Source organism: Fulmarus glacialis, unplaced genomic scaffold (genome assembly GCF_000690835.1).
Source record: "Fulmarus glacialis isolate BGI_N327 unplaced genomic scaffold, ASM69083v1 scaffold15204, whole genome shotgun sequence".
Taxonomy (NCBI): domain Eukaryota; kingdom Metazoa; phylum Chordata; class Aves; order Procellariiformes; family Procellariidae; genus Fulmarus; species Fulmarus glacialis.
The window spans coordinates 1-17454 of NW_009207516.1; the positions used below are offsets into that span (position 1 = coordinate 1).

The 17454-nt window shown below is 35.4% G+C and overlaps 1 protein-coding gene across 1 annotated transcript; it reads left to right on the plus strand.

The window, feature by feature from the left end:
* Positions 1–2040: 2040 nt before the first annotated feature.
* On the plus strand, positions 2041–16657 carry TMEM67 (transmembrane protein 67; the record flags this gene model as incomplete). Its single annotated transcript, XM_009576146.1, has 13 exons — positions 2041–2121; positions 3574–3667; positions 5143–5242; positions 5693–5762; positions 5863–5937; positions 7185–7247; positions 8369–8523; positions 8642–8750; positions 10364–10450; positions 12454–12519; positions 14710–14866; positions 15260–15383; positions 16552–16657. Coding segments are annotated over exons 1-13 (1263 nt in total), but the record flags the coding sequence as incomplete, so codon positions are not given.
* Between the last annotated feature and the right edge of the window lie 797 nt (positions 16658–17454).

The following is a 17454-nucleotide window of genomic DNA, read 5'->3' on the forward strand; positions in this document are numbered from 1 at the left end:
GGGGGAGGCGGGGCGGCCCGGGCCCGGGGGCCGTGCGGGGCCGGAGGAGCTCGGGCAGCTCCGCGCTGAACTCCGCCCCCAGCATCGGGAGATGCAAAATCTGGGCTCAGGTTTTGGCGGTAAAACCGCTGTCTGCAGGGGCAAGTCTGAAAAGGCAGCGAAAAGGGCCAGGATCCCGCAAAGACATAAGTGGGTGCAGCACAACTCTGATACCTGTGCTCAGAGATACATCCCAGAGAAACGTCTGTAGGCCTTTTTTTATAATGGTTCTTTTCTCGGGCATTTGTGTGGTTATAGGTATTCACATTTTCATCAGCAAAATTCCATAGAGCTCTGAATTTCTCATCTCGAACACTTCCATAACTTGAAACTCCTTCTCAAAACTTGAACGTCTGAGATGCAAAGTATCTGAGATTTTCAGGCTGTGTGCAAACTAATCCAAGTCCCACGTGGGAACTTGGAGCATACACAACACACCTTGACAGTACTAAATGAAAAATCCAGATGGTAGTTCACTTTCTTTAGGAGATAAGATGGTATGGTAGTGTCCATCTTTTATCAATACACAGTCCAAGAGAAGTGGGAGTTCAGTGTTGTGTGTACAGAAACAAATTTGAGACTAAGACCCCACAGCATCTCTCTTCAGAACTGGTACCTCAGTCAGATGCAGTGATCTGGATGGCTGTGTTCGCAACTGCTGCATAAAAGCTGGTCACCTCTTCCTCCACCATCATGGTATCTTAAAAGAGTAACCCTGTAGTTTACTTGCAGAAAAAATGCACTGTAATAGTTTTCAGACACCCCCTAATGATGTGGGTGTCTAGATCCATAAGTCCCTTTTAGGCTTGAATCTTCCTCTAACTTAAGGGCTTCAAGGAGAGATAAATTCCAGGGGGAGGTTAAGGATTTAATTTTTTCCACAGCATCTGACTGGAGCAGTGTAGGTAGCTGCCACTCAGTTTGCTGTTTGCACCTTGTCCAAATTCCACTTGGGATTGCACAAGTCTGCCCATGCACTCCATGGCTAGTTCATCACTGTGGATTCTGCTTTCAAGCAACTTGTCTAAAACTTTAGGTATCATCACAGTGAGTGTCGCAACTCAAGTCTCTTCATTGGTCTAATCCTATTGGGCTTTTTCTTCTTTATAGTTAAGTATGAATGGTTGATCATTTTGACCATGTTCTTTCTGTAAAACTGGTCTCATGAGGGTGTACTTTAAGGTTATAAAACTTCTCACAGAATTTTACATAATTTTTACATGCACAGTTCAATAAGCTTAAATAATAATAAATACAGTTTATTAGTACATAGAATCAATTTTGGTTTGTAGTGTGTGTTTAAAACTACAGAAAGAGGTCTGTGATAGTGAGACTGAAAAAGTTTCTGACAAAAAAGTTGTTGAGCGCTAGCAGATGTGCGCTATGACGTGCCGTGAAAGTAGTGTTACTTTAATTTTATACTAAATGTTAAGTATGTTCTGTTATTCACTGAAAACCATTCAATATAAAGCTTGATCCCCATGCACAATTTTAAAAGCTTTGATTTTAAAATAGCTTTACAAACTGCAGGTATATTTTGAAAAACCTTTGCATATAAACATGTTTTGTTTTTAGGACAGACTTCCTATTCAAAGGATAAAAACTGTATACAAACCTATAATGCTGGTGGTATAGAGAGGATGGGCTAAGAATGGCAGTGTGGCAAGACTTAGAGGGAGAGATTATATCTGTTAATAGACCAACTGATATAGTTTAAAAAAACCCACAAAAACACAAGCTCTGGGTTCCTGTTCCCCCCCGATATGTCAGTCAGCCTAGTAACACTTTCCTAAAACATCTTTGTACAAACTGTAACAAGAACATTTTTTAAAAAGCAAGGTGATTTTTATGCACATCTCACTCAGATGTTTTATTTCTCTGTCTAATAATCTATATGGAGCTCTTGAGAACAATAGCAGTTGTTCTTAGTATTCTGTGAAAAAAAAGTCAGTTTTATATAGACTAAAAGTGCATTTGGTTTTTTTTTTTTCAGGTAGTTCATGTGTATGTCAGCCAGGATACAGGATGGTTTCTAGTAATGGTGGGTCCTCCGTTATTTGTGAAAAATGCCCAGAAAATATGGTAAGTATTGAACTTTTAATACTTTGACATAATAATAATGCTTTTTTAAATTTTAAATTTCCTCCTGACTGCAAGTTATTTTTCATTAATTTAAAATTAGTTTGCGTAATAGTATTTGCTTGGGAATTTTTAAGACCATGCTTATAGGTAGTAATCTTTTTCTCTTTAGAAGTGCTTATTACTGTTACTTTGCAGGTATTTTTTCATTATAAATTTGACCCCACAGACAAAGAAAGAGTATTTTAAATGTTTAATTTCCTTCCACTGCTTTTCTTTTTTGCTTCATGTTATGTTATCCTTGCCTGGAGACCACTGTTTTATAGAATGCCAAAGATCCTTTGCAGCTCAGAGGTATCCTATTTGATTATTTATATAAATCCTATTATTGTAATATTTAGGCTGTATCTTCTTAGTTCCTGATATTTTATCTTTTTACTTCAAAATGAGCTGCTGCTATTATGTTACTTTAATTATATATATCTTTGTAGTTGGGTCAGTTCTTTCTACCTTTCTTGACAAATCAAGCTATAATTTTGCATCATATTCACAGCATTGAGGCAGAGGCACCTTTTTCTTGCTATAGTAAATAGAGAAATAATTTTTCTCCAGCAAAAACAACTTTTCAGGGTGAGAGCCTTCCTGAATACTTCCTTCTCTCCCATAACTGTAGAAGAACTCTGAAGAGACCAGTTTAGTTGCGTAAGTTAGGTGTTTAATGGCTAATGGGTAATGTAACTAATTTCCCTCTTCTTTCCATTTTCTAGCTGCATTAGACAAAGACATTGACAAATATCCATTGGTGTTTTGATGATTCTGCTGTTTCTTTCTCTTTCCTGTAATGGTGGCATTCATCTTTGATCCTATGGCAAGGTTTATGCAAAGATAAAATGATGATAGCAGAGAAGGGAGTAACATCTGTATCACCTGAGGATGAGCAGTTACCTTTGTTTTCCTCAATGGTTTTGATTAGTAGTGCAACTACTTCGTGCTATAACATAAGTGTGGATGTGAACTGTTTGGGTACATGCAAAATTCCATGCAGTTATATAAGCTGCTTGACTTAAGACTCCTCCATTTCCATTACTTTTGTATGTTTATATGCACATATGCCTATTTATGCAGTTATGTTTATCCATTACTTTTTTTCAGTGTAGAACGTCTATATCTTTTTTAAACCTTCCACTTTTAATCAACTCTTATCTTCACTAAAGGGTGTTAGCCAATGCATTCAGAAAAACTTAAGAACACTTTTTTTAGTCTTATGTCTGCATAGGAATTACTTTTGCCAGGTTGTTTAGCCTTTTTTTATTTTTAAAAGCTTCATGAATGTTATCGATGATGTTGTATCGGAACACATTTTCTAGTAAATAACATCTAGGTCAGGCGTTCTTCACAGATATTTGGTAATGTCTATATTTTTGAAAATTATAATAGTTTTACGTTTTATTTTAGAGCGGAGTTACTCAAGATGGGTGGAATTGTATTACTTGCCCTAAAGGCCTAACTGCAGAAGGAAAATGTAAATGCCTCAATAATGAAATATTAGGTAAGAAATATATGCAAGTTATGAGATATTAGTGCTTGGTTTAGATATCTGAGTCTATTAAGACATGCTCTTCCGTTAAATAAGAAAGGAAATCTAATGTATGTTTACATATCTAATGTAAAAATTCAACATTCCTCTTGATCTTAAACCTCATTCCTGAAAGACAGCAGATAAATCTGTACCGTTGTTCATTGCAATAAAAACTATTATGCAGACATTCAGAAAATAAATACTGGTGTATCACTTTCTTTAAGCTGGTTGGCACTGGGCAGAGGCATTAAAATTTGGATAAAAACAATGTCAATATAGACTAAGAAAAAACATTAAAATGTTTTGAAGGTTATAATGTGTAGATACTTTGCAGTACAGGAATTATACATATATGAGTAGGTGGAACAGAATAGCGTGAGCAAGCCAAGCAAACTGCCATGCATTAATATCCGTGGATTTCATGCCTCCCTGAGACACATGCCTATATCTGTGATTTCCTGCGACATGCTTCCCTATATCCGTGTCTCTTACTTCATGCTCTCTAATAGTTGCAGATGAATTTCAGTAGGCACAGAAAATTAATATTAACTTTAGTGTCTGTGTTAACTATATTTTTGCTTATCTTGCATAGTAAAAAACTATGAGCAAAGTATAAATTTCATAAAGGATGTAAAACAAAAAAGCTCTTGGGAGCTCTAGTTTTCCTTATTTTCAAAGACATGGGATGGAAAAGACTTTCCATGTGCCTGTAATTCTTTGAATAAGTATTACTAATGTGCACTTTGGTTACATTTCTAACAGAGTATTCTGGAGAATCACTTTTTCCAGATCATTAATTTAAAAGAAATCTGCAAAAGAGTGAATACCAAATCATCTCCCTTAAATTTTATGAGAGTTACAAAATACATTCTGAGCCTTTATGGTAAAATATTGAGAGCAAAGCTGATTCTGTAATTTAACATGCAGAAAGAACATTAGTATTGTAATTGTCTTGATTCTCTTTGTATCTCTTTTTCTTTATAATTAGCCTTGAAATCTCTTGCCAAATTATTTAATTGCTGGAAGATGCGGTTTTGAAACTTTGAATTTGTGACATCTGCATGAATCATTTCAGATGAAAATTAGAAATATTTTTTTCCAGTAATTTGTAAACTTGGTATTTTGAGTTTTAGCTTTGCAGTGAAGCCTTGGTTTGAATTCAGGATAAATGTCAAAGGAACAGCAAAACTGGACATGAAATACTACATTTCTCATTAAAACTAGACTGCATGTGCATAGCTATAAACAATGCACATATACATATATGAATGTGCATTTATAGTGAATGTTATTTGCAAGTTGTGCTCTTGATTTTTTTTTTAATAAAGTCTTTGCATTTATTTTAGATCTGCATAGAGACTTTATTTTTTCATACTTTTCTTAACCTGCGTACACATACTATGCATCATGCAATTTTATCACAGTTGCTTTTCTTTTCCACTTAGTGGAAAGAAGTGTCGATGGCATTTTACTTAATGAAGCATTGTGTATACATTGCAATGGAAGTGAGCAATCGTTCTCTGCTTCAGATGCATCAGGAAATAGGTGACTATTCTTTTCCTTTTGTGATGATAAATTTGAACGTGTCATGTTCTGTTTAAATGCAATGTTCTTGAGGAACAATGTGGATCTTTGAGATGACAGTTTTAAAAGCAGTGAATTGGCAATCCTCAACCCCATATCAAACTAAGTATCTTTTGTGTTCACTGAAGTCCTTATATGACCAGCGGCTTGGTTTGATTGTTTGTTTTGCTCTAGTGTGACTATAAGCAGGCTTTGGACTGGAAGCAGAAACAGATTCTTACTTTGATAATTTCATTTCTTTTCTACTTCACTGACAATAGAAACAAATCGGTAATGTCTTTTAGATTTCAGTTCAAACTAGTGAAGATGCTGACAGTGTTATCAGGCATACTATGTTATCAGCTTTCACTGAGTACTAAATCTCATACTTAACTACATTTTAAGTGCATTCTTCATGTTTGTGATCCATAGGTGTGTAAGATGTGAACAAACATTCATCAATGTAAGCAAGTCTTGTGACTGCAGCAGCCCAAACGTCTTAGTAAGTAGAAGAATGCTTATTGTATTGAAACTCAGAAAAAGAAAAGTTATGTTGACAAATGTATAAATTTCCATTTTTTTATTTCTGGGTTTTTTTTCAGACTGGGGGATTGTGTTTCAGTGCTAGTGACAGCTTACCCCCAAAGGGAGTTGCAACTGTTCGTTTTGGACAGCTAGTAAGTGTGTTTATTCTAAAACATTTTCAAGCTCTCTCATTATTTACTTTCAGTAAGTCTTTTAAATTCCATTCCTGAAAACCAAAGGTGGTGGTTTGTTGTCTGATCACGGTGATTGCAAGGTAATTTGCATCAAGACAGAGTGTAGACATGTAGACTAAGCAAGCATTGTTCTAATGGAATATGTTTAAGAAAATTCCTGCCCTCTTGGAAACTGAAAAAGGGAAGTAATTTACATGAATTTAGTATCAAAACAGGTAGTATGTGGTCTATTGTATTAATTGTATGTATTTAAAACACACACGTATATCATAAAAACATGCTGAAGACTCCTTGAGAGCCTCTGGGCTTTTTAAATTTCTTATTCTTTTTACTATGTAAAATTGGTATTCATATAAAATATTTGAAAGAAGGTATAAAGATTGAAAGGACATTTTTAGTTGTCAGATGGTTAGAGCTAATAGAAGAAAATGGACACCTATACAATTTGAGATTGTGTATGAAATTGTTGAATTCCTTGAATTGGCTAATGATTGAAAATACATTCTATTGAGAAGAATGAAGGTGTTTTCGTTGCTTTAGCTAATGAACTTGTATTAGTTGTGAAATCTGCTTGAAGTTAGGACCATTTTCCATGTAGTTCTGAATTCAGGAAATGGTACGTGGCCAATAAATGTAGTTTGTTCTCAAATGAATTAAAGTTAAAGGCTACTGCTTGAAAGAAAGCAAAAAGCAGTCTTCAGTTTTCTTGACAGCAAATATTGGTCTTATTTTCTGAAAATGCAATCTTCTAAATAATATTTTATTGAAAACATGTCTTTTCAGTTGCTTACAGTATGTACGAAAGCTATGTTTAGTTCAGATATGAGTAGTTATAAAAAGCAGGTTGTGAAATAATTAATTTGGCAAATTTGGTCCTGAGCTAAATTTACCATCCAGACAGCACCTTACCCTTGAAATCGTTAGTACTTCCCTTGTGCAGTAAACTCCTTTGACAGAGAATCCATATTCAAAGGTTAAATATTTCTGCTCTTGTTCTGTATATTTTGTCTAATTTAGTGAAGTGAAACAAATTATTGCATTATGGTTGTGTTTTGAACTGAGCTGGTTTAATTTAGACATTTACAAAGGACAGAAACCTCTTAGAAAAAAATAAGTAGCATATTTTAGCTGATAAAGTTTTCCAGACTGTTAGGTTATGGATAAATTGTTTGAACGAAGACAGTGAAGCAGTTCCTTTTTTACAGGGTATAACACTGACATCAGCGTGGTTTCTGAAAAATCTGCAATCCTCAGCCTCTGCCTGTTGGGTGAGTTTCATTAATGTTTGCAGTTTTCTTTTTTGTACAGAAGCGATACTCTGTGTAAAAGCATGGCACTTTAGTTTTTGGAAATTAGCTTGCTTATTTTTAAAGAATCTTATTTTGAGATGACAGTAGGTAAGAAAGAAATATATATACAGAGTGTTTAGAAAGGATGTTGAGCGCTAGTCAATGCTAATGCAAGTCTCCAGGGTTGGAATCTTCACAAGGTGAATGGTGGTAACAAAAAATCCTGCAATAGTCAGTAGGTATGTGAACTGTTATTGAGTATATCCAGTAAGGGATCACTCAGAAAATTAACTTCTTACATATTCACTATTGATTGGCAGCTGGTCTTTACTTCTTATTTGGCTTTCAGTTAATCATTCTGTTTTGTGATGGAGAAGGATAACCATAGAACTATCCTTTTTAGCTTTTTTTTACAAACTGAGACTATCCTCATCACTTACATAAGTTTATCCTGTTTGTCTGCCTCAGCCTGCTCAGCTCTTCAGGGCGCTGCCCAAGTGTAACATGCAGCTGCTGATCTGACCCACACAAAGGCAATACGTGTTGGCAAGTTAATACTAGTGCAGTGATCACTGCACACAGATGCCAGGCATCGCTTCTGCCTATCACATGGCAGTGGTTTGTTTACCAAAATGGAACAATGGTATAAATACAACATAGTTTAGGAACGGCAAAATAGAAAAGATACTAAAACTGAAAAGAAGATATTTACGATGCATGCAACTATAGTTGTCAGTCTTAGGTCTTTGATGGAGTCATCTTTGTCATACAGCCTAAGTGATGTTAAACATTTTGATTCTTACTTCGTTTTCTAAATGCAGATTTTGACATTTCTGTCACATCATACCATCTAGCTGATGCAACTAAAATAAACTGAAAAAGTGAGAGCATTGATTTCATGCTACCATCTGCAGACCTATAAAAATATGGAACCTGAATAGCTGGAAGAAAACATTAGGTGTTGACAAAGTGAAATCACTTTCAAGTAAAAATGAGGGTTTAGGAGTGGCTTATTAAAGATAACATTAATTTTATGACTGCCTCACCAAAAGGAAGGGTAAATAAATACTTTTCTGTGTTCTTGTGTTTCTCCACTGCAGTTGTACTCCAATCTAACAGCATGCCAAGCTCTTGGAAATATGTGTGTAATGAATATGAACTCACTGAGTTCTTCAAGTACTGATGCCTGTGGTTTATTTCAGTATATTTATGTCAATACAGCAAGGCTAGGCATTGTTCATTCAATAGCCTTCTGGTAAGCTGCCTTTTCCACAACTTTGTCCTTAATAGTGTTTTATGGAAATTATTATTCTAAATGTTCTTTGATGCAAAACGTTATGTTTCTTAAGAGAAAACACTGTAATTGTTTTCAGGAGGCATAATCTTCCATGGCTATATTACGGTGATCAACCAGGATTAGCATCCCAAGTGCTTGAGGCAAATCATGTCCCTACAATCTTCAGTTTTGAAGGAACAGATAAGGTAGGTGTTGGATAGTAGACATGGGGAAACAGACATTTGGAAGAGGCCATAATCACATAGAGAGGTTTAGATTCATTGCAGATATGGCTCCACTAAAGATAATTTTTAGGCAGTTAGTGTAACAAAACTGAGTGTGAGATCTTACGGAAGAGGAAGGTGATATTTATGTAAAAAATCTCTAGGTAAGATGATTTTACTGACTTACACTCACTTGTTCACACATCTAGTTTGCTCACTCTCTCATACTCACATTCTCATAAGGCCAAGATGTGCTTGCCTGCGTGGTCTGACCGGGATCAATTGTGTGTGACACACGGAACAAGGGATGCCAGCTATTAAGTTCTCATTATGTCCCCAAGGTTATTCTGGATTGGCAGTGAAGAACTAGTAATTAGACAAATCTTTTATACCTCTTAGGAGTTAATAGTTGTTTTGGCATTATCCTTTGCTTCAGAGTCTTGTTTCTTTCAGTATCCATAAATCTGAAGCAATGTTGGTCTTTGTCTTTTTCCCTTGTTTGAAATACATATATCCTTTTGTCAGTTTTCCTGGTGAGCTAATTGCAAAAAGAGGGGTATATGTGATGTACTGTAACTTTGCTGCCATTCTCTTGGTGCCAAGGTACATGATCTTTTGCTGACAAGTTGTCTGTGCCATGGTTTTATCAGAACCCATTTCTTAACTTGATTGCTGGGAACAGCGTTCTTCATTATTGCTATGCAGTCTTTAACCCTTTCCTTCTGTTGCTTCTGGTGCTTACACGCACATTTCTATCCATCCTTCATTTATACCAACCTTAATATCTCTGTTACAAATCTCTACAAATTGAGTTGTATCAGCGATGGATCCAGCCTTTTCCTGTTCCTACAGTGAATTAGGGAAAAAAAAAAAAAGAGGTGAGGAAAAACAATCATTTCAATGTTAACAAAGCCAGGTATCCTTCCCTGGGAGGGATGGACTCCTTAAGCAGCTTGTTGACTGCCACAGTTCTAAGAAGGAATCAAACAGTAAATCAAACAGTAATGCGTTTTATTTTACAGATTTATTGCAAAATTAGAATAACTGGAATAGTTTATTCAGGCTAAGCTAGTCACAGCAAGTAAATAGTGCTAGTAATAACCTGTTTGTCGGTTATACTGCCAAATTTATCTTAAGTTTTCCTATTGACTCAGAAATAAAATAATCTTTTTTTTCAGCCATGTTCTAAAAGGTTGTGTTTTAAATTAAACAGTGTTGCAATGCAGCTTCTGTTTTAACAACTAAAATACTCATTATTCTTCCTAACACTGAAGGTCCTGGAAGCCCTCAAGATCCCAGCCTGGTATACAGTAGAAATCTGCGAGATTTCTGATTAATTTAGGGCATGTCTACCTGTATAGAAGTTCCTTTGGAACTTTTTCCATGTCACCAACGAAGCTGTAGAATTATGAAGTATGTCTTTTAAAAAAAGTAAACTACCAAAACCAAGATTAAAAACATAAAACCAAAGGGAAAAAATGAAGCATTATGCTGAAAGTTTTAGGGAAGCATCAAATGATGAGACAGCAGTCCCTAAAATGTTTGTGTCCATTTTATGGCAGTTTCATTGTTTCTTTATCTTTTTTCATCATCAGGATGTAAAGCTGCAATTTATTGCAGCCTCATTTGATGCAGCAGGAAACTTTCTTAAGTGGCAAAATTTGGAAGGAGGCATCTTACAGGTACATTTGATTTTAATTATCTTTTCTTGATTCCATAACGTTCTGATTGTCCTTAGCCAAATTAAGACAAAAGCCAAGAGTTTGGTTACTATGGTAGTGACAGTTCATAAGATAACCATAGAGCTAGATTAGGGAAAATAGCTCTTGATTCTTGCTCATGATAATCTCTACAAAATCAAAAGTATACATTCAGCAACATTGCCCTCATCCATTGGACCAATATGAATTTGGAATATTGGAAAGCTCTGAAAAACAGCAGTAGTCATTTAGAGCCAACTATCTCATTCTTCCAATCAGCATACAGTTACCCATGTATATAATTTATTATTAGCCCTCCTTTTCTTCGTGAGAAAAGTATATTCTTTAGCTCTCAGTCCACATACATTTATAGAAAATTCTGGCAACATGTCCCTATTGGATGTTGTCACCTGTTTTCACACATTATGGGGATGCCAAGCAAATCAGTGATTATGTCACTATCAAGAAAGGTAGGAAAACTGATCTACTACACCATTTTCTTTCCGTTCTCTTGGGATTTTTTGTTTGTTTATTTCTTTTGGTTTTAATATAAAATACACACTTTGGTCAGCATCTGCCTGGTTTTTTCATAACAGAAAGTTATAAAAACTTGCTGCGAGACTTTACATAGAATTGGGGAACACTGGCTAGAGGATTCACAGTACCCTTGGACACTCTACCCTCAGATTTCAGTGACACACACACATTCTACTTCAGCAGTACGATGCTGTATAGGGTGTGAAAAATGCAAGGAAGAAGCAAGTGGAAAGCACAATAGTAATTAGCCTAACAGTTAGCAGAAACTGGCAGCTGTGAAACATGTTACAGAGTAGAATTTGTTTAGCAGTCCAGTGCTGATCTAGGCACTCTCAGCAATTTCCTAGGCTGGCAACAATAGCAAGAACAATTGGGAATTGTCTGTCCCCTTTTCTAGGCTCTTCATGTCGCTCTTGGAGCACATCACTTCAAATGCTCCAGTCTCTACAGAAGAGCAGCTGACATTCAGAATTTAAATAGTGACTTTTGGTTTTGTCTCAGGATGAACTGTCTTGCATCTGCCTCTCAAATTTTAAGGAGAACTAGTGTCTGAGAAAACAGGTTACTAAGCCAATAACTGTGCATAGAAAATGAGTCATTCTGACATAGATTTTCAGGTTTATTGGGACACATTAATTTACTGAATGCAGAGCTTTTAGTAGCTATCAAAAATCAATGGGAAAGGAATAGTTTTTCCATTCAAAGCCTCTTTTATGTAATGTAATAGATTGTGTGTGATGGTAAGACATTGCAGTGCTAAAGCAACCTCAATGCATAATTTTAGCAATTCCCAGAATTTCAGTTGCACACTAATAGAATTGTGGTTTATGTAAATTTAGACTTGATTTTCATTTTGGGAAAATGGCTATGCCCTCCACTAAGTGCCGTGTTCATTTAGTTAGAATTTGGCCCATTTTTCTTGGTTCTGCTTAGAATGGCTTGTTCTTTGCAGAAAATGTAAAAGTTACGTTGAAAAAGGAAGAAAAAAATCTGTTACTTGCTGTGATAACTTTGATCCTCTGAGAATGCTAGCTTAAGAGAAAGGGGGCAATATGAATGCGGAGTTCTTTTCTCATGGGATTCTTGGATTTAGCAGAAGCCACAAATAAAGCTTGAGACAGCACAGTGAGTTGAACATTCAGTCCCCTGAAAGGTTATTCTTGCCTGGTTGGATGCTGTTGTCCACAGATTTCAACTTCAGTGATGGAACTGAAAAATACTATGCAAGTATGAATAAGCTAAAACAGCATTTTAAGAACACCAATATTAGTACAATAAATAAAGGTGTTTACTCTTCAAAATCAATCCTTCTCTCCTTAAAAAATAGAACAAAATATCTTTTGTGAGAATTTATGTGAATACATAAACTGCGTGGGGTACCTGTGAATATTTTCATGTGAGAAAATGATACCTTTGAGTTAACCTAATTATAATTATGTTTTGTTCAGCTTTGTCCTGATACCCAAACTAAATTGAATGCAGCTTATGCATTTGGAACAACTTACCAGCAAAGTGTAAGTAAGAGATAAAATGCTATTCTGAATTTTGAATTAAGTTGCTTTATACATCATCAGTAATTCAGTGCATATTGAAGGACCTTTGGAGTTTAGCCAAAAGCTGCAACATGGACTTCTTTCTTGTGAAACTGTTGCTTATTTTAATTTCTTTATTATTGAGTGAAATAAATGTGGTTTTTTAAAATTATTTAACTATACATCACAAAACTTGTTTACTACATAGGATAATCAAAATAAATTGAACTGGCATTTGTACTAGTGAAGCTGCTGACTTACCAGTGGGAGAACATAATGCCTGAATTCTGACAGTCATATACTTTGCATTGTAACTTCTAATTTTCCTGCCTCCATCTTTGGCCAGGTTTCATATGGAAAGAAGGCATATGCAATCACGCCATGCCTGTATGTTGTCCCCATTAACTCTTTAATGTATTCCCTGGTTTCAGTGAATTCAGTAAAGAGATTGAAGGCAAGTTTTAATTGAACAGATAACTCATCAGAGGAAAGAGATTCTTTAGCTGTCATAACTATGGGAAAAACTATTGGAGTTTTCACCCCTTTCTAAACACCAGGAAAGGGAGAAGGGATAGAGCACTTGAGCTTGTGTATACTTAGGTGCTAAATTCAGTCAGCCACAGACACGGTTCTGCCAGCAATAAAGCTTCATTAATTTTTGTCACTTATGTGTTAAATGGGGAGGTGGTAGTCTCTTTGGCGGGGGTGTGGAGAAATAACATCTTTATTTTTATAAAACTCCATATGTGTTTGCAGCATCTAATACCTATATATCCATTAATATTATTTATTAACTCATCTACATTCAAAACCATTCCCCACATTATGTGTTGCAGTGTAAAATTATATAAACCCTGGCTGCTATTTGGGTGGTGTGAAAGTCTTGTAGTGTAATAGCTGTCAAAGCTTTAGGCCTTGAAAACTAAAGTGTTTACCAAATAATTTTGACAATTCTTTGTTAAATATTTTTACACTTTCATATTGTTTAATGTTGTTTAATCCATATTTCAGTAGAATGGAAACTTATTTCCTATTTAGGATCATTGAACTGTTCGAGTATGGTTATTCTTTTTTTCATACTTGTTAAAATCTTATGTATTTGATATATTGAGTCTGTAGAACCTGTTGTTAAGTATTAACAACAGTTAATATTACTGGGTTTAAATACAAATACCAATAAATATTGTCTTAATGGGTATTTTTTAATGTAATTATTTTCATGGATTGTATGCATCACTTTCTTTTTCTTACAGTTTTGAAGAAAACATGGTGGACATGCTATATGAGTATTTAAAGACTGCATGTTCACATATGCGAAAAACTACCTACTTTCACATTTAATTTCTTCACACAATCACAGAATGGTTGAGGTCGGCAGGGTCCTCTGGAGGTCATTTTGGCCAATCCCCTACTCAAGCAGGGCCACCTAGAGCCAGTTGCCCAGGACCGTGTCTAGACGGCTTTTGAATATCTCCAAGGAGCGAGACTCCACAACGTCTCTGGGCAACCTGTGCCAGTGCTCAGTCATCCTCACAGTGAAAAAGTGTTTCCTGATGCTCAGAGGGAACGTCCTATTTCAGTTTGTGCCCATTGCCTCTGGTCCTGTCACTGGGCACCACTGAAAAGAGCTGGCTCTGTCTTGTACAGATACTTGTACACATTGGTAAGATCCCCCTGAGCCTTCTCATCTCCAGGCAAAACACTCTTAGCTCTTTCAGCCTTTCCTTGTAGGAGAGATGCTCTAGTCCCTGAATCATCTTAGTGGCCTGCGCTGGACTGTATCAAGCAGCTCCATTTCTCTCTTGTACTGGTGAGCCCAGAGCCAGACACAGTACTCCATGACTTCAGCATTTATGTTTCTTGACTTTAGTGTTTATGCTGTTTTAAATTTTATCTGTGAAATTTGCTGGGATATTTTTTCCTAATCTGTTCAAAAATGTTAGCAGAGCGTTATTCTCCACATTAGTCATTCTAGTCAATTGGAGTCATTTCCAAGAGGTTTGTATAAAATCATTAGTACTTTGTAATTGCTTGCAAATAGCTGGAATGCCTTGTCTTTTTCAACGAAATGGGACAGATTCCACAGTAATATTGTAGGGGAAGAATTCACAACTTGATAAAATCATTAAATGGCTAAAGTGATCTTTTTATTTTAACATTTTTTTCTTGTAGTGCAAAATTTCACTTTCCAAGATTTTATTGGATTTTGCTAATCCAATCTTTTATGACCTTTTCCTTGAATATAATGGTGACAATGGACAACAATATCTTTGGGCCGTGCCAGTTTTAAACTTGAATCTTCAGTACAGTGAAATGTTTGTTAATCAAGGTAAGATTGTCATAGTAACATTTCTGTGAATTTAAATAATCTGAATAACTTCAAATAGAAAGAATTTGTATTAATTACTATTACTGAGTTGTTTTTAAAGATATCACAACCCACCATAACTTGTTCCTGTTTTAAGAATTTAATATTTTGTGGGCAAGTTCTGATAGTGTTAAATGCAAGCTTTGGTTGCATACACTGTCCCAATCAACCATATGCACAAATAAAGTAATCTAGTTTCATTATGTATTTGTTTAAGTTGAAAATAAATAATTTTCCATCCTGAATACAATTATATGTATCATACAGTTATATGTATCGTTTCTAGTAGATTTCATTCTTTTTGTGTGTTGCATTAGTTTTTAAATATTATGTGACTGTCACATTTTTTCAAAGGCAGTAATATGAACAACTGGCTTTTGACTCGTCGATTTTTTTTGGTGGATACGCTAAGTGGAAGAGAGAATGACTTGGGAAAACTACCAAGAGTAATTCGAATTGCTAGCAAAATAACAGTAAGGTGATTAATTGCATATAATATATAGTCCATAGAAAATAAAGCCAATTTTGTGCAGTCTGCATTTTATTGTCTTAAAAGAAAGTTGTTTTATTGTGTTGTTTCTAATATGTCTTGTGCTTCTTTTTCCATTGCATAGTTGGAAATAGCAAAAGTTTCCATAGGTTGTTCTGATGAGTGAATGAGAAAACATAACATTGACTTTGTGGGGCTTAAAATTACTGTGATTACTTTCCAGGTAAAATGGATCAGCCTATGTATGCATAATGCAAGTTAGCAGGTATTCAGTCACCTCTTAGAAGCAGGTGTCTGGAAAGACCTAAAAACTCCTCTGTTAATTCTTTTTCAGTGTATATGTTACTGACTATACACGGATGCTATTTCATACTCCATATTCTTTTTTCCAGTATTTCTACAAACTGTTGCCTATTCCGTTGTACAATCCAGAATAGGCTTGTAGTCATTTAACTGAAATTGTGAGACTACCTGTTAGAGTCATTACTGATAGATCCTCTCAACTGGAATGTGTTTTGGAAGAACGCTTTTTTCTCCTCCTTTACGTAATGTCTTCCTCTGAGATCACTGTCTAAAATTTGAGATCTCCCTTTTCCTTTTGTTCTTCTTCACAACTTAAAAAGATTGCTGAGCAGCACTGAGTACTGAGCCATACAAGTGATCGTTCTGAAGATTAATTTAATGTACTAACTCCATTTGCTGAGAATTACATATTACATTATTTCAAAAAATAAGGATTAGCTTATGTATGTTAGGAGAACCCCCTCCCACACTGCCTTGGAAAAAAGGATAATGCCAGAAATTCAAAATAAATGTAGAAAAGGTCATTCTGTAATGTTTTGAGAAAAGTTACCTTTTGGAATTGACTTCAGTTGCAGCTATCATAATGTGAGCAGTAGGTAAAGATTGATTCAGGTATTTTCTTATAAATAAGCAATCCTTCCCAGCTTTTTGTTTTATATATTTGTGTACTTGCCTTTGTACACTGGTTGCTTTTAAAATGTGAATTGCCATGTCATTGGATTTGAAGCTTACATTTTGTTGATCAGGTTGTTCTGTTCATTTAGTATTTTCTTGGTAGTACAAGTTTCAGTCAATATTTTCCAAGCAACTCATCCATTTTCTGTATTAAAAATAATACTCTCTATTTCTGCAGTATTCGTCTGGTATCCCATACTCAGAGGGGAACTATCTACCCTCCTCTACTTAGCATTGCTTACACAGATGTGCTTGTCCAAAACCCTGAAACCCAGAGTGTGATGGTGAGATCTTTGTACTATCTTAATTGAACTGATTTGTTAATCATACTTTTAGTTCTGTTGGAATTCCAGTTGAGTGAACATTTTTGGGGGGGTTGGAAAAATCTAATAAACAGTTTCTAGTTCTGCTCAGTTTTGAAGTTGCAAGTTTTCACTAAAACTTAAAGCTTTTAAAACAAAGCAGTTAAAAGTATTTTCTTTTTAATTTATCTTGAGTCTTTTTTAACTTAAAATACTTAGAATTTTACAATTGATTGTATAATGCTAAATTACGCTACAGTTCAAATAAAATTATACACACAGAAAATAACAGGAAAAGTACTCTTCATGCAATGCCCTGAAAGCAGCAATTTATGCAAGAAATTGAATTTTTTTATTGAAAGCAATGCATTAAGAGGAGGTTGTTATGACACAGACATTTCAGGTCACCTGTAGTTTAAGTTAAAATATTGGTAATATATCTAAAATACCCTTCAGTGTTTTGTCTGCTGTGTATTATTTTACAGCACATATCTAAGAATTAAAGTAAAATAATCCAAAAATCTGTAGCCAGAGAGGTTGGAAACCAGTTTGGGGGATCATCCTCTACTGAAAGCCACCTCGTTCTGCTGTAGCAGATGCAGAAGGGGCATTTCCTACTTGCCCTTTTGCCTGCCACGATGGGCAGCAGCTCAGACGTCCCATTCCTGTGCTTTGTTTGCTTGTTAGATCATGCTGCTTTAAAAAGTGATAATGTTGAGCTTAATATAGTAGAATAATCATTCTGCTGACGACACCAAGCTGGGCAGGAGTGTCAATCT